At 37.0% G+C, this 23,814-nt stretch overlaps 1 protein-coding gene across 1 annotated transcript in view; it reads right to left on the reverse strand.

Moving 5' to 3' along the window:
* Positions 1-230: 230 nt before the first annotated feature.
* LOC126969758 (paired box protein Pax-1) overlaps positions 231-23,814 on the reverse strand; it is a 35,670-nt gene continuing 12,086 nt past the window's right edge. Inside the window, exons 2-5 of the mRNA XM_050815318.1 lie at positions 8,109-8,259; positions 7,622-7,754; positions 4,050-4,292; positions 231-3,416 (exon numbers count right to left, since the gene is read on the reverse strand). Coding sequence (XP_050671275.1) covers positions 3,327-3,416; positions 4,050-4,292; positions 7,622-7,754; positions 8,109-8,259 — 617 coding nt within the window. The 3' untranslated portion in view covers positions 231-3,326. The remainder of the gene's footprint in view (positions 3,417-4,049; positions 4,293-7,621; positions 7,755-8,108; positions 8,260-23,814) is intronic.

Raw genomic sequence — 23,814 nt, forward strand, 5'->3', positions numbered from 1 at the left:
GCTTTGCGACGTTCTTGCTTTTATGGCTGTTTTCAATGGTTTTATTGTATAATGTGCATTATTAATCATTTTTGCGTTTGTATCTAATTTATAAATAGAACTAGTACAAACCTGTGACACATCTTAATTTCAAATCGTATTTCTCCATACTTTTTTGACAAGAATTTCGTGATAAATACTTCAAAATTATTCGCCCATTTTATGAATATCAAATAAGAAAACACCCAACAAATAATTAACGTATTTATTACTTAGGTACATAAGTACATACCGCAATTTATTTAACTTAAAATAAATTTTGCGAGTAACTTTACACAAATATGTTTATTGATAAATAGGTACCATCATATTTAACATAAATACAGCAGTTTGATATATCGTTTTCTCGTTTAAAATGATAATTAAGACTAGCAGAAAATTAAAAAATCAATCAATGTTTTCTTACTTTTTCACAGCTTTCGTGTTGTTTGTCACGATTATTTTTATAAAATTATAAAAATGCGAGATGTCTCTGAGATAAACGTAAAAGGAACATGAAGTCGGGTTCATATTTACATTTTTGGTGTTTATTTAAGCACCAGCTCGGATCTAAACAGGTGAAGTGTAGCATTACATAGAGGAGATATTTCGGTCAGATTGTATGTTGAAAATACACCATTACTTTAAATTGGCCAAAAAACGCAGTATTATCAATCTATTATCCATCTATTATTCAAGACACGATTACTGAATACATTTATAAGAAAAAAATGTTTAAATTATCTCACGAGATTAGCGCATTACAGACAAATTTCGATTAATTCATGCCCCCGCTACTCAGTCCCCGTCAACGGTATTCCCGTTTCCAGTAAGTATCCACTTTCATTATTAACCTAGGCAGATTAATAATGACGATTTAGGTGGAAAAAATAATTTGCAAAAACTCTGCTAACTATTCATTCTACATGGCTAACCGGCCTACAAATTAGGTAAATACCTACAACATTGCCTGCACCCTTAAAGTAGTACTCACTTAAAGTGAGTAACTATTGAATACTAAACTTACTAAAAGTGAGTAACTATTGAATACTATACTTACTCACTAAAAGTGAGTAACTATTGAATACTATACATACTCACTACGAGTGAGTAACTATTGAATAGATAGGGGAACCTGTTGTTTCAAATTGAATAGTCAATAGTGACGTGCAAAGCCTAATGGCCTAGGTACACATAGTGCCAAGTTACAACAGTCCCCTACCTAATTTAGATAATCTCAGTCTATTCGGTTTATTATACAGGTATATATATATATATACCTGTGATTATTGTCAATTTTAGTCATCACTACATAGTATAAAACAAAGTCGCTTCTCTGTCCCTATATCCCTATGTATGCTTAAATCTTTAAAACTACACAACGGATTTTGATGCTATTTTTTTAATACATAGAGTGATTGAAGAGGAAGGTTTATATGTATAATAAAATCCATTAAATAGTGGATAAATACTGTTATTTTTGAGGTATCTAATGTGATGTCGTAAATAATTACATTTTTTCCGCTTACATTGCAAACGCCGGCTGAACCCTACGATAGTTATCAAAATAATGTACTAAGTATTTGAACACATTGAAAAGGTCTACAGAAAACTTCGCTATGGTATATGTCTATCTCTTATGGATATCCCACAATTTTTTGTCATTTACTTTTACGACAAATAATGGCTAATTTTCGAAGCGATTTTAGCCAATACAGCATTAATCCTTATCTAATTAAATACCTCAAATACATTGTTGATAGATCTATGTGGCCCTTTACAGCATATGATCTAAATGAATATTTTCGAAGATATTACAGATTTAAAAATGCGGGACGTAGCGTTTGCGGCGGGAGCGTGCCTATAAAATAGCACTGTAATTTATTAATTGTTGTAAAAATAAAATAAATAGGTAAAAATGTAAAAAGTAAATAAGTAAAAATGTAGTGTATGAATTTAGACATTCCAAAGATATCAGGAAATCTTCATGGTTTAGGGAAAGAAGAATTGTTTTACTCTAAATTTAACGCGTGCGGGCCACGGGCAGTAATGAATAAATCAAAACTACTGGATCGATTTTAATCATTTTTTGAGTGAATGACATAGGAGCGGGCCGCTAGTGCCTTATAAACAAATAAGTGCATCAATTTCATTCGTCATTCTTTTATTATTTCAAATATTATTATTTTTAAATTTAAGTTGTAAAAATAATTATGTCAAAATAAATTGCCAGAAACGAATTAAGTAGTTAGGTACCTAATTGATATTATTATCTTGTGGACTATTATTATACTGGTGCACCATATAGGCATTTTTGTATTAACATGATCACAGTGTCAATCTTCTTAAAAATTAATTTGAATCGTGACATAACATAAATATGTACTTATTTTAAAACTTAATATTACTCTTAATTAAACCTTATCTAACAATAATATATCTTAATATTATAATACAGTAATACTTTTATCGAAATGTACAAACAATTATAGATAATTATTATCCACGACTATAGGTAGGTAGGTCTTATCTGCCTACATTGCGATTGTAACATTGCATTGCAGAGTGCAAACATTTAAACATACATACAATCTCTGTAAAGAATGCCACAGTAACACAAACATTACATATTACATATTTTGTAAGTTTTATAATGTTAGGTCGATACCTAACATCACTTCAGTCGAGGACTGAGCCTCGCTTGCTCACGGCTTCGCTGGAGCCATGGAATAGAATGAGCGACACATTCTAACTTTCAATAAGTGATTTAAAAGTGGAATATTGAATAAAAATATTTGATTTAATTTATTTTACAGACACATCTTTTGAGTTCTGATTCTACTGAAAGAATGTATTTTCCATTTAGCTTATATTGAGCCTATTAATCCACTTTGGATTTTTATATTTTGTTTTACCTATTATCTCAATACATTATTTATATATTCCTCTGAAAAACACCATCCTGTAGAATAAATTATATATGATGGATGCTTATATAGGAGGTAGCACAGCAATAGGCTTATTTAGTGGATGGTTATAATTTATCTCATTTAAGATTTATACAATTTATTAAAATCTAGCAGTAATTCATCTTATTTACAGCACACCGCAGGCTGGCTGCTGGACGTATACATAGCACACACACAAACGTTGATTGTATCTCGAAACACACCAGTCTATGAATGTCAGCTCAACGCGTCCTTGTTAGTGAAGGAGGAGCCGGCCGCGGCGCCGCAGTACGCGGAGGTGACGGCGGGAGCGGCCGCGGGAGCCGCGTACGTCATCCCGGCGGGCGCCGGCAGCGGGGGTCACATGGCGTGAGCGTGCGCGTGGTGGGGCCCGGGGGGCTGGTGGGGGGCGTGCAGCCCGTGGGGGGCGCCCGCTGCGTGCTGGCGGCCCTGCACACATTTACAACTTATATTTCAATTTCCCAAGCTGATGTCTAGATACATAAAAGAACACGTACATTGCACCCATAACGCAAGATCCGGCTGAAGCTCACTAGCTATCCATCTGCAGGTAGTACGGCTAGTGTAGCAGCAAGCAGCGCTGCGGTGGAATGAAGAACGTACAGCGGGGGCACGGGGAAGAGCGCGCCGCTAGTCTGTTGCACAGGATCCATCTGATGATGACCAGCTACCCAACTGCAGGTACATGTAATAGTCATAGGGCTGGTGCAGCGAGGGTACGGGATAAAGCACGCCGCCCAGCTTTTTGCTCAAGGTCCGGCTGATGTTGACCAGCTACCCACCTGCAGGTACATATAGTAGTCGTAGGGCTGGTGCAGCGGCCAGCAGCGCTGCGGCGGCACCGAGTACAGCGAGGGCACGGGGTAGAGCGCGCCGCCCAGCTTGTTGCGCAAGGTCCGGCTGATGTTGACCAGCTACCCACCTGCAGGTACATATAGTAGTCGTAGGGCTGGTGCAGCGGCCAGCAGCGCTGCGGCGGCACCGAGTACAGCGAGGGCACGGGGTAGAGCGCGCCGCCCAGCTTGTTGCGCAAGGTCCGGCTGATGTCGACCAGCTACCCACCTGCAGGTACATATAGTAGTCGTAGGGCTGGTGAAGCGGCCAGCAGCGCTGCGGCGGCACCGAGTACAGCGAGGGCACGGGGTAGAGCGCGCCGCCCAGCTTGTTGCGCAGGATCCGGCTGATGCTGGACACGGAGGGTACGTTGTACTTGTCACACACGCCATCCGCCAACAGCCGGTCCCGGATCTCCCACGCGAAGATTCCCGGGTCCTTAGCTTTAAGCTGCTTTATGTATGATACAACCTGCATTTGAAAACAAAACTTGTGATTAATGGATTTATGCTCATAAGCAGCACGACTGGTGACTGGTGAGAGACTAACGATCTCACTCGGTACACGATTCTCGTTCTAATTTTACAATACAGGTAGTCACTTAATTATTTAATATAATTTTGTATATATATAAGCCTGTGACTGTGAGACTTTTCGTTAGTGAAGCGCAAGCACCAACAGGTCCGTGGGTCCGCCTCCCCGCTTGCTGTGTGCTAAATTAATCTATTATAAAACAGAAAGGTATTTAAAAGTTATGACATATAATAACTTTTTATTGTGTATAGTTGGTTACGTTTAATATAATATTATATAACGTACTTTTACTTTATATAACTTAAAAATTTTATTTACTTGACTTCTAAATTGAACTGGTGTTGTCTTGAATAGGTCGAGATCGTATTCACTATTAACTTGATTATAAAGTTTGCATGCTCTAATTACAAAACTTTAATGTACCTATATGTAATAGGCATTTTTTAGAAAATGCTCGACCACCACCTCCAATCAAAAGATGTTAAGGCGAGGTTTTCCCAACACTTTAGGTAAAATTCGCTCGAACGTAAGATTCGATAGGTACGCATGGACACGGGCGTCGGGCATGGCTGAGAACGAACCGAGCGATGCGGGTCAACCACCGCCGACCCGGAAGGACCGCGTAATATTTTTTACAACTTACAGTTGCGCTAGAGTACGGAATTACTATGATATCATTTATGCATTTTTGAAGTAAATCTTTTTTATCGACGTATAGAGAAATGTTATATTACGCGCAAAATTATGATTTCAACAATATGGGTATCGTATTCGAGGTTCTCGAGGGTGCAGAGAACGAATTTGGGATAATTTTTTAAATCCTAGATGGCCGCCGCGCATAATTATGATTTCAACAATATGGGTATCGTATCCGAGGTTCTCGAGGGTGCAGAGAACGAATTTGGGATCATTTTTGAAATCCAAGATGGCCGCCGCGCAATATTATGATTTTAACAATATGGGTATCGTATCCGAGGTTCTCGAGGGGCGGAGAACGAATTTGGGATCATTTTTTCAATCCAAGATAGCCGCCACGCAAAATTATGATTTCAACAATACGGGTATCGTATCCGAGGTTCTTGAGGGTGCAGAGAACGAATTTGGGATAATTTTTTAAATCCAAGATTGCCGCCGCGCAAAATTATGATTTCAACAATATGGGTATCGTATCCGAGGTTCTCGAGGGTGCAGAGAACGAATTTGGGATCATTTTTGAAATCCAAGATGGTCGCCGTGCAATACTATTTCTGGATCCATACGTATGCGTGGAGGTTATAATGATAACCCTAATGCCAAACGTAAAAGTTGCACAAAAACATTCGGAAATTGTTGTGCCACATAGAAATTAAATCGTTAAAATCAGGACACTGTGTGCTAAAGAACACAAACACGAAATACTAGAAAACGTATATTTATGTGTGTGTGTTCTTCTTCACTGCATAATATTAAGGCGAGGTTTTCCCAACACTTTAGGCAAAAAGCGCTCGAACGTATATATCTATAGCGTTAGATATACGTTCGACGTGGGCATGGCTGAGACACGAGCCGAGCGTTGCGGGTCAACGACCCCACCCCAGAAGGACTGCGTAATATTTTATAAAACTTATAGTTGCGTAATAGTACGAAATGCTGTGATATTTTTATGCATTTTGAAGTGAAACTTCTTTAGGTGCTTGAGGGTAAAATTTTTACAAATGAAACGGAATAGAGCGTCACGGAAATTTGAGACGTTTTTGTTCAAGAAGAGGAGGAGGTTTTTGTTCAAGGGAGAGAGGGATTGACACCGATTGAGGTAGAGTATTTCTTACTCTCGGGCTTCCCTACTAGCCTTGTATTGTGCAGGTTTAGCGCGCGCCCGCTAGTAAGTAGAACATCTTCCCTACTAGCCTAGTATCGTGCAGGTTTTTCTTTTAAATCCAAGACGCCGCGCGAAATTATGATTTCAATAATTTAGATATCGAATGCGAGGTTTTCAAGGGTGCAGAGAATGAATTTGGGATCATTTTAGAAATTCACGATGGCCGCCGCGCAATATTATGATAACAACATAATGGGTATCGTATCCGAGGTTCTCGATGGTGCAGCGAACGATTCGCATCAATATGGATATCGAATCCTCAAGTACCTCGGATACGATACCCATATAGCTGAAATCATAATTTTGTGCGGCGGCCATCTTGGATGTCAAAAATGATCCAAAATTCGTTCTCGGCACCCTCGGGAACCTCGGATACGATACCCATATTGCTGAAATCATAATTTTGTGCGGCGGCCATCTTGGATTTCAAAATGATCCAAAATTCGTTCTCGGCACCCTCGGGAACCTCAGATACGATACCCATATTGTTGAAATCATAATTTTGCGCGGCGGCCATCTTGGATTTCAAAAATGACCCCAAATTCATTCTCTGCACTCTCGAAAACCTTGGATATCATATCCATATTGATGAAATCATAATTTTGTGTGGCGGCCATCTTGGATTTATCTCACTTCCCTAAAGTACATACATACAAAAATCCCACGTGGCATAATATTCAAAATAATATTACGTACATTTTATTTTAGTACTTTCCGACTTCCATTTACCTATATATTTTAACAAATATGTTGTCGCATCATCGTCATTTTTTTACTATGATTCCCGATTTGTACTTGTTTGCTAAAATCTTACGTAATGTGAGCCCAAGAGAAACGAACACAGTACCATCCTTGACAGTGGTCACGGGCGTACTGCTGGCATGAGCGAGCATGCAACCAAGGCGTCGCGTTTTGTTTATTACGAAAAAAATTAATATAAAATAATTCACAAAGCGAATTAATAAAACCCACGATGAATTTTTTTAAATACTAATAAACTATCAAGTAAAATAAGTTTTGTGTTTATAGCCATCATAGTTTTATGATAATATAAAACAATTCATATAAAAAAGCCTATTTTTCAAAAAATAAATCTATCGAGATTTTTTTCGTAATCGTGTTTTCGAAACAGCAATAATTTAGATAAAGAAATGAAGATAAACATGTCAAAAAATTGGAACCGTAGTATTTGTAGAAGTATTTTAAGTAGATTTTCAAAAATGTTACTTTTTAGGACTATAGCGCCTTAAGTATTTCCGTTAGCAGCACGTAGCGCAAGAAATATCATAAGATGGAAGAACTTTTTTATAAAATTGCGACTCTACTGTGCAGTCTCGGTATGGGGATGACCGCGGCGTAAACATTAACAATTACCTACTGTTCGACCGTTCAACGGTTGCAGAATTACCTTAGGCGTAGTAACTCGAGGCTTGGATCCTCCGATAGCTCCCGGCAGGATGGAGCCAGTCTCGTGGTAGCGCGCAAGGATCTTGGACACGCAGCCGTGCGACACCCGGAGCTGTCGGCTGATGTCACACGGCCTGGACGATCATTACACAAACTTGTTCAAAAATACAAATGAAATTTGGAAACAAAATTTAATGAACGATGCGGGACTCGAACCCGCGACATCTCGCGTTCTGCCGTGAAGCAGTAATGTGTAAACATTACCGTGTTTCGGTCAGAAGGGCGCCGTAGCTAATGAAATTACTGGGCAAATGAGACTTAACATTTTATGTCTCAAGGGGACGAGCGCAATTGTATTGCCGCTCAGAATTTTTGGGTTTTTTAAGAATCCTGACCGGAACTGCATTGTAATGGGCAGGGCGTATCAATTACCATCAGCTGAACGCCCTGTTCGTCTCGTGCCTTATTATAAAAAAAGTAACTACTACCTGATGCCGAGCTGTGCCAGCTCCACAATGCGCAGGCGCACCGCGTTGGGCAGCGGTCGTCCGTTGACGAACACGCCCCCCAGCTGGTTGACCTCGCCGTACTGCTGCCCGCCCCCCATGCCGGGGCTGCCCACCGCGCCACCAGTCGGATCTGACCACAAATAATGATTGTTTTTAAAAGTCGAATACATTGCACATTAATCTTTAATTCACTGTAAAACTCTAAGGGTGAATCGGCAAAATGGATGAATAAAATAAAAATAAAAGTGTGTGTTAAAAGGTATGCACGCAAGAAGTTATACCTACGTCTTTGGCCTAACAAAGCAAAAATCTTTAAAATTATTTATTCCTAGTGCTATTCTTTGTTTATAGAAAGAATAATATTGTAAAAATCTTGTAACGATGGCTTTGACAATTAATTATTAAAAAACGAATACGGCTGTACGGGCTTGAACCCTTTGCCTATCCTAATAATAGACGAAGAAACCAAAAAAAACGAATGTCACAAATGTCACAAGATTTTAGGAACCAACTTCATCCTGTTACTTTTGTGTTACAGTGATGCGCGCGCATCTTAAAATTTTTTCACTCTCATCATTTTTTCATAACGCGCCTAAAGAAGTATAACCTAAAAAAAATCTGCTGTAACTCTCAATTTGATAACTCGTTCCATTATTTTGAAATAATGATTGAATTTATGATTAATAAAAATTAAATTGAAACCGAGACAGTAGAATGAAATTTTAATTATAAAGTAGAAATTAAATAGTGGGAGGCTCCTTTGCAACGGATGCCGGCTCGATTATTTGTACCAAAACGGCGCCTATCTCTGCCGTGAAGCAGTAATATGTAAGTATTACTGCCGGTCAGGGGGGCGCCGTAGCTAGTGAAATTACTGGACAAATGAGACTTGACATATTATGTATCAAGGTGACGAGCGAAGTTGTAGTGCCGCTCAGAATTTTTTGCAGGACGTATCAATTACCTGTAATATAATTATAATACCAATTTCATAAAAAAAAATAATAATAAAAAAAAGTTCCTCTCTGTTACTGTAACAAGTGTCGAGTCTTTATTTCCAGAAGGGCTATAAAATATTTATCATACAATTAGACGGGAGAGGCATGACTAACGGAGGCTGTGGCTCTCGTCAACCGACACCCGACACCTAGACATCGTCCTTGACATTCTGACAATTGACACCTATGGTTCACGTCAACTTAAAAATGTTGACGAGAACCAACTTAAAAATGCACTAAAAAGTGGCGACTACTTAAGCTATATTCTACAACAAGTTCCTCTGAAATTTTGACTGCTATCCTTAACAGGAGGTACAATGTTTCAAATTAAAATGTTTCAAGTTTTATCCTGTAATATTTAATAAAGTGTTTATATGATAACGTTGACATTTAACTAAAAGCATTTTAGGTATCTATTGAATATACCTACGTAAGGTTGAGTCGTGTGTTAGGGACACAGGATTCTGTGGTCATAGTGACCAGCCTGGCGAAACTCTCTAAGAAAAAAGCGATTATATGAAACGTGCAGTCATTGAAAGTTTGACAGATGACGGATTTAATCTTGTAAATAACGGAGATAGCCAAAATCCACACAGTTTTAAGCAACTGTTCGCTTTCAAACTTAGCCGGATTTTGCTTCATCGCTATAATATTTTGGGTATGTTCCGATATGCACTGCGATCACTGTACAGTGTGACGTCAATTTAGTATTGGTACTGTGAAGGCGTTCCTTTATACGAAGTCCTGTGAAGGCGTTACTATTTAAACGGAACGCAATCCCGTATACTGTCAGCCGCATTTTTGACGCAGCATTCATATGAGTGTATTAAAGTTTTCTAATTCATTAAAAAACTATTGTTGGAGTACTGTTAAATTAAACATATTTGGGATTAGCTGTAGGTATTTTTTATAAAACGTTAGGCACTCGAGTGGTTTTGACTGATCACGTGATCAAAGTACTGCGAGTACCTTACTTCGAAAACGCCAGTGCTCACAGTAGAATATGGCGGCGATTTATGACGTCATATATTTCCCTAGGGTACTGCGGCAGTATTGTGCCAGTCCATAACGGAACGAATTTTTCTACAGTGATAGCACTGTACAGTGCTCGCACTGCATATCGGAACATACCCTGTAATTACTATTTCAAACTTATGTCAGATGACTTCACGTTTCATACTTATCTAAATTTATTCCTCTTATTACGTAGTATTTACATCCTCTTTGATAGTGACTGCATCGTTAAACCAGCGACTATAAACTTAAATAATTGCTTGCTAACAGCGTTACTAAGTAGGTACAACTAATTTTTAAGCGACATACGCAATAATTAATCAAATTTAGTAAACTAAATAAATACCTATACTTAGTACACATTTGTCCGACGTACATTGTTTGATGAACTAAAGAATGTTACCATCATCCAATTAGTCGAACGCGCTGATATTAAGCTGAGCGATCTATTTGTGTGAGAAGCCAATTTGTTCCCGGATCCCGGTGCCGTTGGTGACTGGCGAGTGGTGACAGGCCGCTGGCGTGATTAATTATTGTTGTCTCGTTGTGTTTTACACGTACAGTGTAACGACGGGGTGGACAACTCGGTCATAATGTAAACGATTAATAAATGCTTTGCATTAGCGCGGTGGCGTGGCGTGCCGTGGCCCCGTATAAAAATTTGCTTGGGGCCTCTTGAAGGATAAGGATTTCTAGACAAAGGAAAAAAAATGTTTGCATGAAATTAAAAGAAATATTTTTTTCATTATAATCATCTATCTGTCACTTTTTACACAGACCTAATAATAAACGGTTACATAACAGTGTGTAAGATTAAAGGACATCAAATGATCGGAAGTGTCGCCGCGGCCGCCGGAAGGGGCGGACGTGACCGACTCACCACAATAAAAATGGCTTCACATTTAAGAAGTGTTGTATTTAATACTGTTAACTCTTATAGCCTAAAGACATGGTCGGATTTGGTAGGTGGGCAACTCGCACCAATTGGTCCGGCGTCGTACTCGGCACAACTCCATATTTTTTTTTAATTAAGTGCGTTAACTTTTTCTTTGCGATGTGATCTGTTTACGTAACAAATCAAAAGCAAGATAGATAAGGTCATTATGGTGGCGCATATATACCAACCCCAAAATTCTTATGATCAAATTTGAAAATAAAGTAACATTGAGTGGCATTTATGATTTTGATATTTTTGATATGTAGGTACTTATTATAATCGATCTAGATACAATAATTCAACATTTGAACAATAGAATTAAACCTACCACTCCTGCTAAAAATAATATTTTCAATTTTAGATTTACATGTTAAGAAAATTGTCTTTTTGTAGTAACCTACATAGTATTTGTTTTAAATATATGGTTCCATATACCTTAACATTCTATTGGCGAGACTCTTATATTCAATTGTTTGAAATCTATATCTGACGTACCTACAAAAGTTTAACTGTTTCTTAGCTAGATTGACGCCTCAAATTAAATATGATGTTTAAGACGTGAGGGAATGTCAACGAATTGTCTGAGCCTCTGTTTAAGATTATAACTCTTGAAGCCGACATTGAAACAGCGCCGCCGACATATTCCGGCTAGTGTTGGGTCTCTGAAGTCGATTAATGTTTCTTGTATTCAACGAACAACACTACTAACTGTCAACGTTCAAACGTCAAAGGCGCGTCGTAAATTATACGCAGGATATTTCTCAGCGCCCCTCCTGCTCTCACACGCGGTAATTTATGTAGGCACGTCTCTTTTTCAACCAATTAGCATTCAAAGGAACCGATTTAAAAAGTATCAATTTATTTTGTAGGGTTGTATTATATTTATCGGTGATGTGGTATTTTCAGTTTCCTAAATGTATATTCAAAATGCTGCGCCAAAGAACGGTTAAAATGTGAAGGTGCAAAATTTCAATTCAAAGAGTAGGTAGACAAGTAGATCCACTGTCGATAAAAGTGTGTGTGTACTTATGCATGCATGCAAGAAGTTAAACTTTTTTGGCGTAACAAAGCAAAAATCCTTAAATTATTTATTCCTCCTGCTATTCTACGTTTGTAGACAGATCAATAATGTAAAAATCTTGCAAAGGCTTTGACAATTTATTATTAAATATCGAATACGGCTGTATGGGTTTGAACCCTTTGCCTGTCCTAATAATGGACGAAGAAGCCAAAAAAAAGCGAATATCGCAAACGTCAGAAAATTTTAGGAAAAACTTCAACCAGTTTCTTTTGTGTTACAGTGATGCACGCGCATCTTAAAATTTCAATCTCATCATTTTTTCATAACGCGCTTTATGTATAACCACCGAGTATAATTTTTGAAGTATAAAATCAAGTTTTATCAAGGCTCTAGATTGGGAAACGAAAGGAATAAAGAAAGTCGGTGAATTACTCAAGCACTTGCGTTTCGCGGATGACTTCGTAGTATTTGCGGAAATTGCAATACATAGATATCATGGTCTGATGGTTATTGAATATAAAGAAAACCAAAGTTTTAACAAACGGACTACCCCAAAACATAACTGCAGCAAATAAGAATATGTTAAAGAATACGTTGACCAAGGACAATTAGTTACTTGAAAAGAATACGAAGAGGAGAGAGAGAGAGAGAGAGAGTAAGAGAAGGAAACATACCGAAGGATAATTTTAGTCAGAAGAAAGTATAGGGGCTGGAAAGAAGTAATGAAAAACCATAAAATAAATATGAATATTAAAAAGAGACTGTATGAAGTAGAATTACAACCGTGTCTAACATAATATGGTTGTGTACATCTAACGTGGTCATTAAGGAAAGAGGATGAGAAAATATTTCTGAATGGCAGCGAAAATTGGAAAGGAATATTCTTAGGTTATCGGTTAAAATTAGTAATGAAACATAAGAAGAAAAACAATGGTAGATGTACACTTCACAATATGTTAAGTACATATTACTGTAGTAGAAAAATTATGGCTATTATTTTTAGATCAAATGTATTTAATAAAATATGGATTTTGTTATCAGCTCTTCTTTTATAAATCCCTTTGGAAAAATTGGCAGTTTTAAAATGCTGGCATTTTGGTGGAAGATAAAATAGTAGATTGTTAACCTAGAGTCGAAAGAATCAATTCCCGAGGTACCTAGAAGATAAACGTCTATCCAAACTATTTATTGATAATATATAATAATATTCGTAGTACCTATTTAAAATTAGTTGTCAAATTAGGACAATTTATGTCGACTTTTTAAATTTTAAATATGGAATTCACCGCGTAATTGTTCCGCTCAAAGAAGTTTACGTTATGTTCACACTGGCTGTTTAGAAAGTCACATGGCCGCAGCATATTATTTAATTCGTTTCTTTTTACATAAAACTCTTCACAGCTGACAACAGTTCTATTTTCAAAGTTCATTCCGGCCCTTGGGTGGGAAGTAATTTGTATGAGATTTTCCCTCTCTGTGGAGGGAAGCAGCATTTTCTACCCAATAATCAGATCAAAACAAAAATACTTTCCGAGTATGAGAAATGAAAAAGTAGTTTGCAATGTAAAAACTTGTAGTACCTTCTGAGAACTCCATCGCTTATGGATTGATTTGGATTTTTTTCAACCTCCTGATATGTCCAGGATTGGTATATTAATCCAAAAATAACCTATTGGTATAATATGAAGAAATAAAATGATTTAGGCGCAGATCAACGAAGAATGCTTTTGCATAAAAAATTACTTCGCGATTTTTCCTGATTGGGGATTTTTCACCTCAGGTAATACGTGCAATAAAATGTATGAATAAAAGGTTACAATGTCGTGTATTGAATTATATAATTCAATTTTATGTCTTGTGTTATTTAAACATGTATGTATGTCTTCAGACACTGTGGTATTTGGGACAGGAAGATTTTACGGGGCTTCCCGAACGCTGTCCATCCAAGTTGGATTCGACGAGTGACCTCTTTAAAGGTTTATAAACAAATATTTAGTATTTCGTGTCAATCTACCCAATAATAAATACGTTGATAAATTAGCCAACAAGACAAGACGGTGTGTAGCAGTACTACACACCGTCTTGTCTTGTTCATCCTTTGCCTTTCAGTCGTTCATTACTAATATTTTGCTATTCTTTCATCGGTTCGTCCGTTTGTCTATCAGCGGCCTATTTCATGTAATAATCTCTCTCAATAGTCTGAACATATAAACTCTCTCTCTCTAATAGTCTAATCTCATAAACTAATAGTTAGACATCTGAAATGTCAGAATTACATCTACTGACGCTATAACAACCAGTAAAAAATAAAAACCAATATCGTGCATTCCAAGATGGCTGCCAGGGGCTGACCTGCTGATGACCTGCAGCAGGAACGTATAACATAAGAGAATCGATAACAGGCCGATGTCAGCAACTGTATAGCCGGCTCGATTTTTACGAGATCGTAACGAGACCGATAGCGAACATTAATCAGCCTCTGTTTCTTACACACAGTACTCCTGTAACACCTGACGACCGGAATAAATTAAATAATTAAAATAAATTAAGAAAATTAAGAAATAAATTATAATAAATATCAGTATTTTTATTTTATCACGATAGGGCCGTGTGTTTTGCGTGAGTACGCAAAGTACGTACATACGTACAAAGAAAATTTGTATTTAATAGAGTGGCAAGGAGTTTCTTGTTATTTCTTCTCATTAAAGCTCAACCTTTCCGAAATAGTGGTAAATGTAAAAAGAAAAAATAATTTTGACATTCGTAAGCTTATTCATAAACTGTATCATTTCTTTGACCTAGAAGTAGATGAATAAAGTGATTTTGATTTGATTTGATCTACCCCTAGTGGAATTTGAATGGAAAATAGATAGTGTGAGTTATTTTCTATATCTATTAATAAGTAGGTCATAAAAAACAAGAAAGTCTGCAAAGTCTTTTTTATCCAGTAGAGGAAGATTTTTTTAAGGGATGAGACCAGCAAGACATTCAGCTGATGGTAATTGATACGCTCTACCCATTAAAATGCAGTGCCGCTCAGAAATTCTGTGTGGCACTACTATTGCGCTCGTCACCTTGATACATAAGACTAATAAACTATCGAATAAAATAAGTTTTGTGTTTATAGCTATCATAGTTTTATGATAATATAAACAATTCAAATAAAAAAGACAATTTTTCAAAAAATAAATCTATCGAGATTTTTTTTCGTAATCGTGTTTTCGAAACAGCGATAATTTAGATAAAGAAATGAAGATAAACATGTAAAAAAATTGGAACCGTAGTATTTGTAGAAGTATTTTAAGTAGATTTTAAAAAATGTTACTTTTTAGGACTATAGCGCCTTAAGTCTCTTTTGCCCAGTAATTTCACTAGCTACAGCGCCCTTCAGACCGAAACACAATAATGTTTACGCACTACTGCTTAATCTACCCGGCAGCGTGTACAAAGGAGCCTCCCACTGGTAATACTGCTTTGCCTACATTTAAAGACTGATGTTTCCTATAATATGTTAAATATCATCAAATTGGTTCGTCATCGGCTTGTCTACGTATGCCAGAAGTTCAAAATATTTGTAGATAAAAATACTTTAAGACACTATAAATTTCAATCATACCAACGTTAAATTTATTATCCAGGGCACCATAAGCATCAAACACCATATAATATATTAAAAGACAGTGAAAAAATTGGCCGGGAGTATTTACGATGTTGGTGTCGTGTGTCGTGAATTGTTGCATCAAACACGTTTAGTGGACAGACAGACAGACAAACATAAGCTCCCCGTCGCAATCCTGTCGGCAGGTTGATCCATATCATTGGATTGAAAGTCTTCAAATATATGTCGTAGGTATATTGTCAAAGCCGTGATATTACAATTTCACTAGTGATATTGTAATTAAACGGTAGATTGTCAATCAACATCATTTCTTACAATCTGGCCTGCTTTTAGTGAAATTATAATGGGTACTCTATGGTGATATTGTAAGGCAATTTTACTGGTCGTTAGTTTATGTGGCCGTCTCTGATTGGTCTGTTTCTTGTATTTATTGTATAGACATTACTTTTAGTTATAGGTTAGTATATTCAACTAATTTTTATCTAAGTGCAAAGTCACTTAAAACTAGCCGTCAAATTGAAAGAAATGAAGTCCATTGACAATCTATCGTTTAAGGCTGCTATCCCAAGAAATCGCCAAAATAGCGCATAGTTGAAACCATTTCTAGACATAGTTTTGTTAGTTTTGTAAAGAAAATTGTAATATGTTTTTAATAAATCAATAATGCTTCTAATTCCAAATTAAAGCTATGGCGATATTGTACGGAAGAGGTCACCTAGCTCCAATGGATTCCTCAAGGCCGTTGGCTTGGTTCGCAGCCTTAACTATAATATCACTAGTGAAATTGTAATATCACAGCTTTGACAATATACGTACGACATATATGACGTGATCGTTTTGTTGATATTATCTAAGATCATAATATTTCTCGCTAATTTCAAAATATAAAGTACAAATCGACAAATAAGCAACCGATGACCAGTAAAAAATTAAAAACAGATTGAAAATAAGAGCCAGCTATAAGCAAAGCTAACTGTGTAGAATATCTTAAGTCGTAATGTGCCACTTAAGAAGACGTTCGCACCGATACGGAAATGTGAACGTAAGCTGGCTCGCAACAAGTACGAGAATCGATTGTGCGGCTGCCGAGTTGACCACACACGGCGTGAGGTGCCGACAGTTGACGATCGGGCCGCTCGGTAAACAGCTACCGTACACGAGCGATGGGCCCGGCCGCGTCGCCACTCGCCTGTCACAACACTCGAACGCGACTGTCATTCGATATACAAACACTGTTCAGTGTGCAGAGCCCACTACACCGCAAGATCTCTCGTCCGCGTCCGGCGACTAAAACGTTTTCCGAAACACGCTGCGTCTGATGGTATAAGTATGATTCCGATCGGTTCAGTATTTTCCACATAATAGAAAAGTGTGTGTGTTTATGTATGCCCCCAAAGAGGTTCACCTGCAACCTGATGAGACAACACAGGGACAATATACGTACAATTGTAGATGTAGTCACCGGTCACTGTCCCTAGAACAAGTATCTATCTATCATAGGTGTAACAGACAGCCCTTTGAGCAGAGGATACATGGAGGCAGAGGAAACGCCAGAACACGTGCGCTTATCACGTGCAGTAGTGTGGCTGAACAACTAGCACAAATACTCCAATCACCACCATCGCTTCCGGATGCCTGCAGAAACTTTAAAAGACTGCTACACTTCTGGAATGATGGACTGGTTGGAGTAAGATGACATACACAAACGCACAATGGCCCAATCAAGAGGTTAAGTGTGTAAACGGCCCAGCTAAACTAACTAACTAACTAACTATGTATGCACGCAAGAAGTTACAAGTACAATTTAAGGCGCGGTCATACCTCAATATCCACAAAACTTTTTGTTTTAGAGAGTCGATTGCAACATAACGCGATGAAAATATTCCAACGCAAAAAGTACAGTGAACAAAGATTTTAAACCGAATAGAATATTTATATATAATTTGAGATATCTAATAAAAAATTTGGAAGTTGATTCCAAAATAAACTTTGGAGTCAAAAATCCCTGAATTTTCAGCGATAACAATATTCTTTTTTAAAGAATTTTATAGAATTAGTACGTCTCTAAAACTTAAACAGAACAATAATTCAATTTTATATGTAAATTTTAAATAAACAAAAAAAAACGAGTAGAATTAATGCCAAATATTGTACCGTTTGTTGTAACGTTTTCAATCCTAGTCAGTCCGCACCTTAAGGTGGCCTGCGTAGAACCAGACCAGCCATTATTATCAGATGAACCTGCAAGTGTCATAACTATCTATAGATAGGAGTAAGATAAAATAAAGTTTACCGCGATGTCATTCACCGCCACGACTGGATGTCCAAACAATGAGCATTCGACTCAAATAAAGTCATAAATAATAACAAATGGTTGTTGGAGCACGACGGAATGTTCATGAAAAATGGATTGAACGTAAAGTTTGACGTTAAGTGGGTGTTCCAGCTGCCCTCTGCCCTCGTTAACCTCACCAGCCCTCGATAAACAGCGCGGAAGTATTCGGAACATCCCTCGCGGGTCGCTAATTATTAGCGATACCTCCCGACGCGGGCACGTGCCGTCCTATTGCTAAAGATAGTGGCACACTCAGAGGTTTTTATAACTCACAATAATAGTACAAATGATATCTCCAGGGTTTTTACCAGTGAAGTTACTTTGCACAGGAAGCCGGCTAGATTATGGGTACCACAATGGCGACTATTTCTGCCATGAAGCGGTAATGTGTAAACATTACTGTGTTTCAGTCTGAAGGGCGCCGTAGCTAGTGAAATTACTGCGCAAATGAGATTTAACATCTTATGTCTTAAGGTAACGAGCGCAATTGTGGTGCTGCTAAGATTTTTTGGGTTTTTCAAGAGTCCTGTGCGGCACTGAATAGTAATGGGTAGGGCGTATCAATTACCATCAGCCGAAAACAATCACTAAGTCGTAGTTAAGACAGTATTATGTTGACATCACTTGGGCACTTTTGAAAACCGTGTACCTACACGTCCCATTATTTTCGGCAACATTCGTACTTCATCAAACAATCCGAGTCCCATTATTATTGCATAATTAGATCCAATAATGCATAAGAATATTTTTGCCACCGCGTCAAAATTAATCCCATTTCTTATTATTTATAGATTGTCTACGTTGGCCATGCACATAAATTAACAATAAACTTAAATCCGTGAGCTGACTTAAAAAGGTTGAAAGTTAATACGTAACTTCATGACTGAAATGTTTGTTAGCGTCAGGGTCCAGTGTACGACAATCTTAAGTTCGCCACATAAATACAACCCTGTCTGTAGCAATTTGTTGATACGAGGCTAAGCGCGAGTGGCAGCACGGCAGGCGTGGCACAGCTGCTACGACGGTCGCTACGCGGCTCGAGCAAGCGCCAGGGCTGACACTTCATTAGAGACTTTCTTATATACCTACCTATTAAATTCTCGTGTCCCGGTGTTTGATACCAAACTCCTCCAAAACGGCTAAACTAATTTGTTTGAAAATTTTGTGTGTAAATCAAATCAAAATCAGTTTATTCAAGTAGGTCACGAAAATGACACTTATGAATGTCAAAAAAAATAAAATATTTTTCTTATTGAATCTACCGCTACTTCGTAAAGGGTTGAGCTAATGAGAAGAAGTAGCAAGAAACTCATTGCCACTCTTTTATATCAAGATTTACGATCATTTCAATTACAATATAATATGTAAAATGTAAAATGATTCAACAAACACACTCAAAAGTCAAATTGTCAATGTCTTACACGAGTAAGTCAAAAAAAATAAATGTAAATTAATACAAAAGTTATATAGTACAGTAGCTGCATCATCCACATACACCATAAATCAATAAAGGTATTCTGTGAGCATTTTATAAGCGATTATAAATAAATAAACATGTATATATCCATAAATATATATATATACACACAATAACTTTTAAGAATCTGAAACCGAGTCCCCAGCAACAAGATCACCCCGCCACCACAAGCAGCGCCCGTTCACGAGCATGACGCATGAGCCAGCATCGGCTCCCTCAACCATATTTTAGGGAAGGGGACGACCCGTCCCATCTCGCCGCCACAAACAGTGACATTTAAGCGAGCATGATGAAACCTGTTACGAGAACTCAGCAAACAACAATAAAATAATCCTAATACATCCATACAATCCTACATATCATGCAATACTCACCAAATACCTCTACTCACAATTTGACAATTCTGCTTAAACTTGTAATTAATATTATATTTTTACTAACAACAATCAAAAGCCCAATCCTTTAGGGTAATCTAATCAAAATCACCTTATTCAGGCAGGTCAAGGAAATGACTTTTCTTTTTATATCCACCTCCTTTGAGGGTTGAGCTTTAATAAGAAGTGGCAAGAAACTCTTTGTGGCAATCACTCACAAATCATTTCAGTTACAATATATGTAAAGTGATGCAGCAATAATACTCAAATTACAAATACTCAAAAAAAAATGTAAATTAATACGTAAAAAACAAGAGCTTTTGAGTACATTAACGGCCGACTACTACTGTATCAACAATAATACCAGGCCATAGCGCAGTAGATGATACATCAATTCACACACACCGTAAATAAATAAAGGTATGTATCGGGTAGGTCTGAGAATCGGCCAACATCTATTTTTCATACCCCTAATTGATAAGGGTAACCCACCCCCAAATATTTTTTTTTATTATAATTCAACATTAAAAATACATACAATTTCAAAATTTCACCCGTCTACGATCAACACCTATATTTGTATCGCGATTTTAATATTATTCTATTCCATCCACAGATACACAATAGAGTTGCAAGATGGCAATCGAACCTATTTTTTTTATATACATATATTTTTTTATATATATTATACATATTAATTTTATTATTTTCATTGCCAATGTTTATGGTAGCAGTAGACTTAATTTTGATTAATAGAATGTATTTAATTCTCGAAGTCTGTGTCTCGGTGTCCAGAGAATATCAGAGTTGAGAAGTAAAATTCCCAACATAATTTTAAGATAATATTAATAAGGGACGAGACGAGCAGGACGTTCAGCTGATGGTAATTGATGCGCCCTGCCCATTACAATGCAGTGCCGCTCAAGATTCTTGAAAAACCCAAAAATTCTGAATGGCACTACAACTGCGCTCGTCACCTTGAGACATAAGATGTTAAGTCTCATTTGCCCAGTAATTTCACTAGCTACAGCGCCCTCCAGACCGAAACACGATACTGTTTACACATTAATGCTTCACGGTAGAAATAGGCGCCGATGTGGTACCCATAATCTAGCCGGCATTCTGTGCAGAGGAGCCTCCCACTGGTAATGCTGACTAGACACCATTTTCGTTCTTTAATATCCATATTGTTATTAGTTACAACAATTCTGTAAACTCCTTTTAATTATTATTATTAAGGGTTTCATTTTATTATCTTACTAGCAGACTCGGCGAACTTCTCTCCGCCTAACAGTCGATTATTTAACTAAACGTAGCCAAGTTACTCTTTATTACATCAGCTACCTGCCAATAAAAGTCGCGTCAAAATCGGTCCAGCCATTTCAGAGATTAGCTGGAACAAACAGACAGACAGACAAAACTTGTAAAAAAAATGTTATTTTGGTGTATGTACATTATATACATATATTCATATAGATGTAGTAAAAAAATGGTTAATTCAATATTACAAAGAGACACACCAATTTTATTTATATGTATAGAAGATATTTAAGGTACCGTTGCGCGATAAATCCATTGTTTATCTGTAAGTACTGGGGCGGGTACACGGGCGTGTTTGCTTGTGTGCTCATGCATTAGCAACGAGACTCACCAGTGCGCAGTGACCTCACGGCTCACACCTCAAACTCCCTTCACTTCCCCCCTCCCCACCACAAGTGATCAATCAAGTACCACTCACGCCAATAATCCACTCACGCCATTCAAACTTTACATTGATTTATATTTTTCATTTACATATCCATTGGTCGAGCTAAAAATTGTCCGATACCGAATTTAGTAAGAAGAGATTTGTTCCTGATGACTATTTAACAATTAAAAATTACCTTGATGTAAGTGAAGATGGAATCATCATCTAAAGGAATTTTCAGAAGGTAAATGCAACAAATTAAAATTGTAAGCTATTTTTTTTAAAAGACTCGAACCCGCGAACTCTCGCCTTCTTTCTGTTTGTTTTCAAATTTAATTTGTGTCCCAGAAGTGAGGGCTATCACTTTAAAAAATAACAAATTCTATTTTTAACAAAAATATTTGTATTTCAATTATTTATAGTGAAACAATTAGGTGTGATGGCTCTTAACTAAGAAATTCAGTTTCCTCACATCTTTGTGTAGGAAATAATAAATTAATTATTTACGTGTTTTTATCAATAAAATAACTCCGACCAAAGCTTCTGTTTTAAACGAAATCCAATTTTTTTACACCCTCTTTAACGATTATAATAGCACGTTTTCTGTCAATTCTATGTCAAACGTCATGAGGTTACATTAAAAAAGTTTTAATTGTCCAAAGCGCTAAGGTAAGTTTTTAAATGTAAATAATGTTATATGGCGGTGAAGTATTCTAAAATTTTCTTCCCAATTTCCTTAATTTTTTCTTTCATAAGAACCTTCTCCTGACAATAACAAACATAACAAAAAAAGAATTAGCGAAATCGGTCAAGCCCTTCACGCGTGATGGCGTGACCAAGGGAAATTGGGATTAATTTATATATATATATACTAGCTGAGCCGACAGACGTTGTTCTGTACATAATAAAAAAAAATATTGTTTTATAGGAAGCCAATAATATTTCAAAACTTCAAGAATGATTTCGTAAAAAATACTCCTTGATGTTATAATGAAATTGTTTCACAGTGGAACTGTCAAACCGTGCGTCACAATGTCCATTCCAAACAAATATTGAAAATAAAAATAATTATGGGTCCCAAATCTAAATAAAAACTATCCTATCTCTCAAGTTGGATCAAACTGCACTCCATGAAGTTCTCCCCATTAAAATCCGTTCATTAGTTTAGGAGTCCATCGCGGACAAACAACGTGTCACGTAATTTATATATATTAAGATTGAGAGATTGCATGCTCGACTCTGTTGACTGTTTATTTGGTGAGTTCGTAGGAACCCCTCGTTCATTAACATAGTAAGGAATTTAAGTAGGATTACATTTATCTTAATAATCGACCAGCGCGCTACGATATTACGTAAAGCAAATTACTCCTTGGATAGACCAGACCGTCCTTGGCTAACATAAGATATTGTCCCGACGACACAGCATCAACTATTTACAACAAATAACTTAAGTTCGCTACAGACAGTCAACACAAACCTAATGCGATTCGCAAACAAATAAATTGAAAATCACTAACACGATATTATTAACTTATATTGTAACTTAATACCCTTTTGTAATGCAATAAGCGAATATAGCTCTGAACGTGACAGCACAAAAGCTATTTTCGTTTGACGTGGATGTAAGTCGTAAGTAGCTGTGTTCAAATATGAGGTTTGTACTGAACTAATTGACAGGAAACCGTAACATAACTCTTTGTTTACATTTCTACTTTGTTCTTGCTTTATTGTCGTATTTAGTCTCTCCTCGAAATTCGTACTGTTTAATATCAAAAATCAGTTAAGTAGACTTTACGTTTAAGTCCGTCGATCTGTTTTGCGACAACCTAAGAATATTTAAATATAAATTAATTAAAGCCAATGACGTTCTTTACATATGGACATATCATTCGCAGTCTGATAGCGGAACAGCAAAAGTGTGCTTAAAGACAATGTAAGCACACCTTTCTCCTTGGTCGTGTGTAAGCTGCGTGTCAATCAACAAGCCGAAGTGTGCCATAAAAAAGTGCTCAATTAATCCGTTAATAATAATAATTGCTGCCTATTGACAATAATATTTTAAACAACTGGAGTAAACGCAGAAATGTATAGACATAGCAGTCGAAGCTTATTATGATGTCATATGTGGCATGTGCCATAAATGTGCAAGTTTCGGCTTTGATTTTGTATGACGTGCATTGTCTATATGTATAGAATGTCATTGATTAAAGCACTCGATTCTGC

This window comes from Leptidea sinapis, chromosome 19 (genome assembly GCF_905404315.1).
Source record: "Leptidea sinapis chromosome 19, ilLepSina1.1, whole genome shotgun sequence".
Classification (NCBI taxonomy): domain Eukaryota; kingdom Metazoa; phylum Arthropoda; class Insecta; order Lepidoptera; family Pieridae; genus Leptidea; species Leptidea sinapis.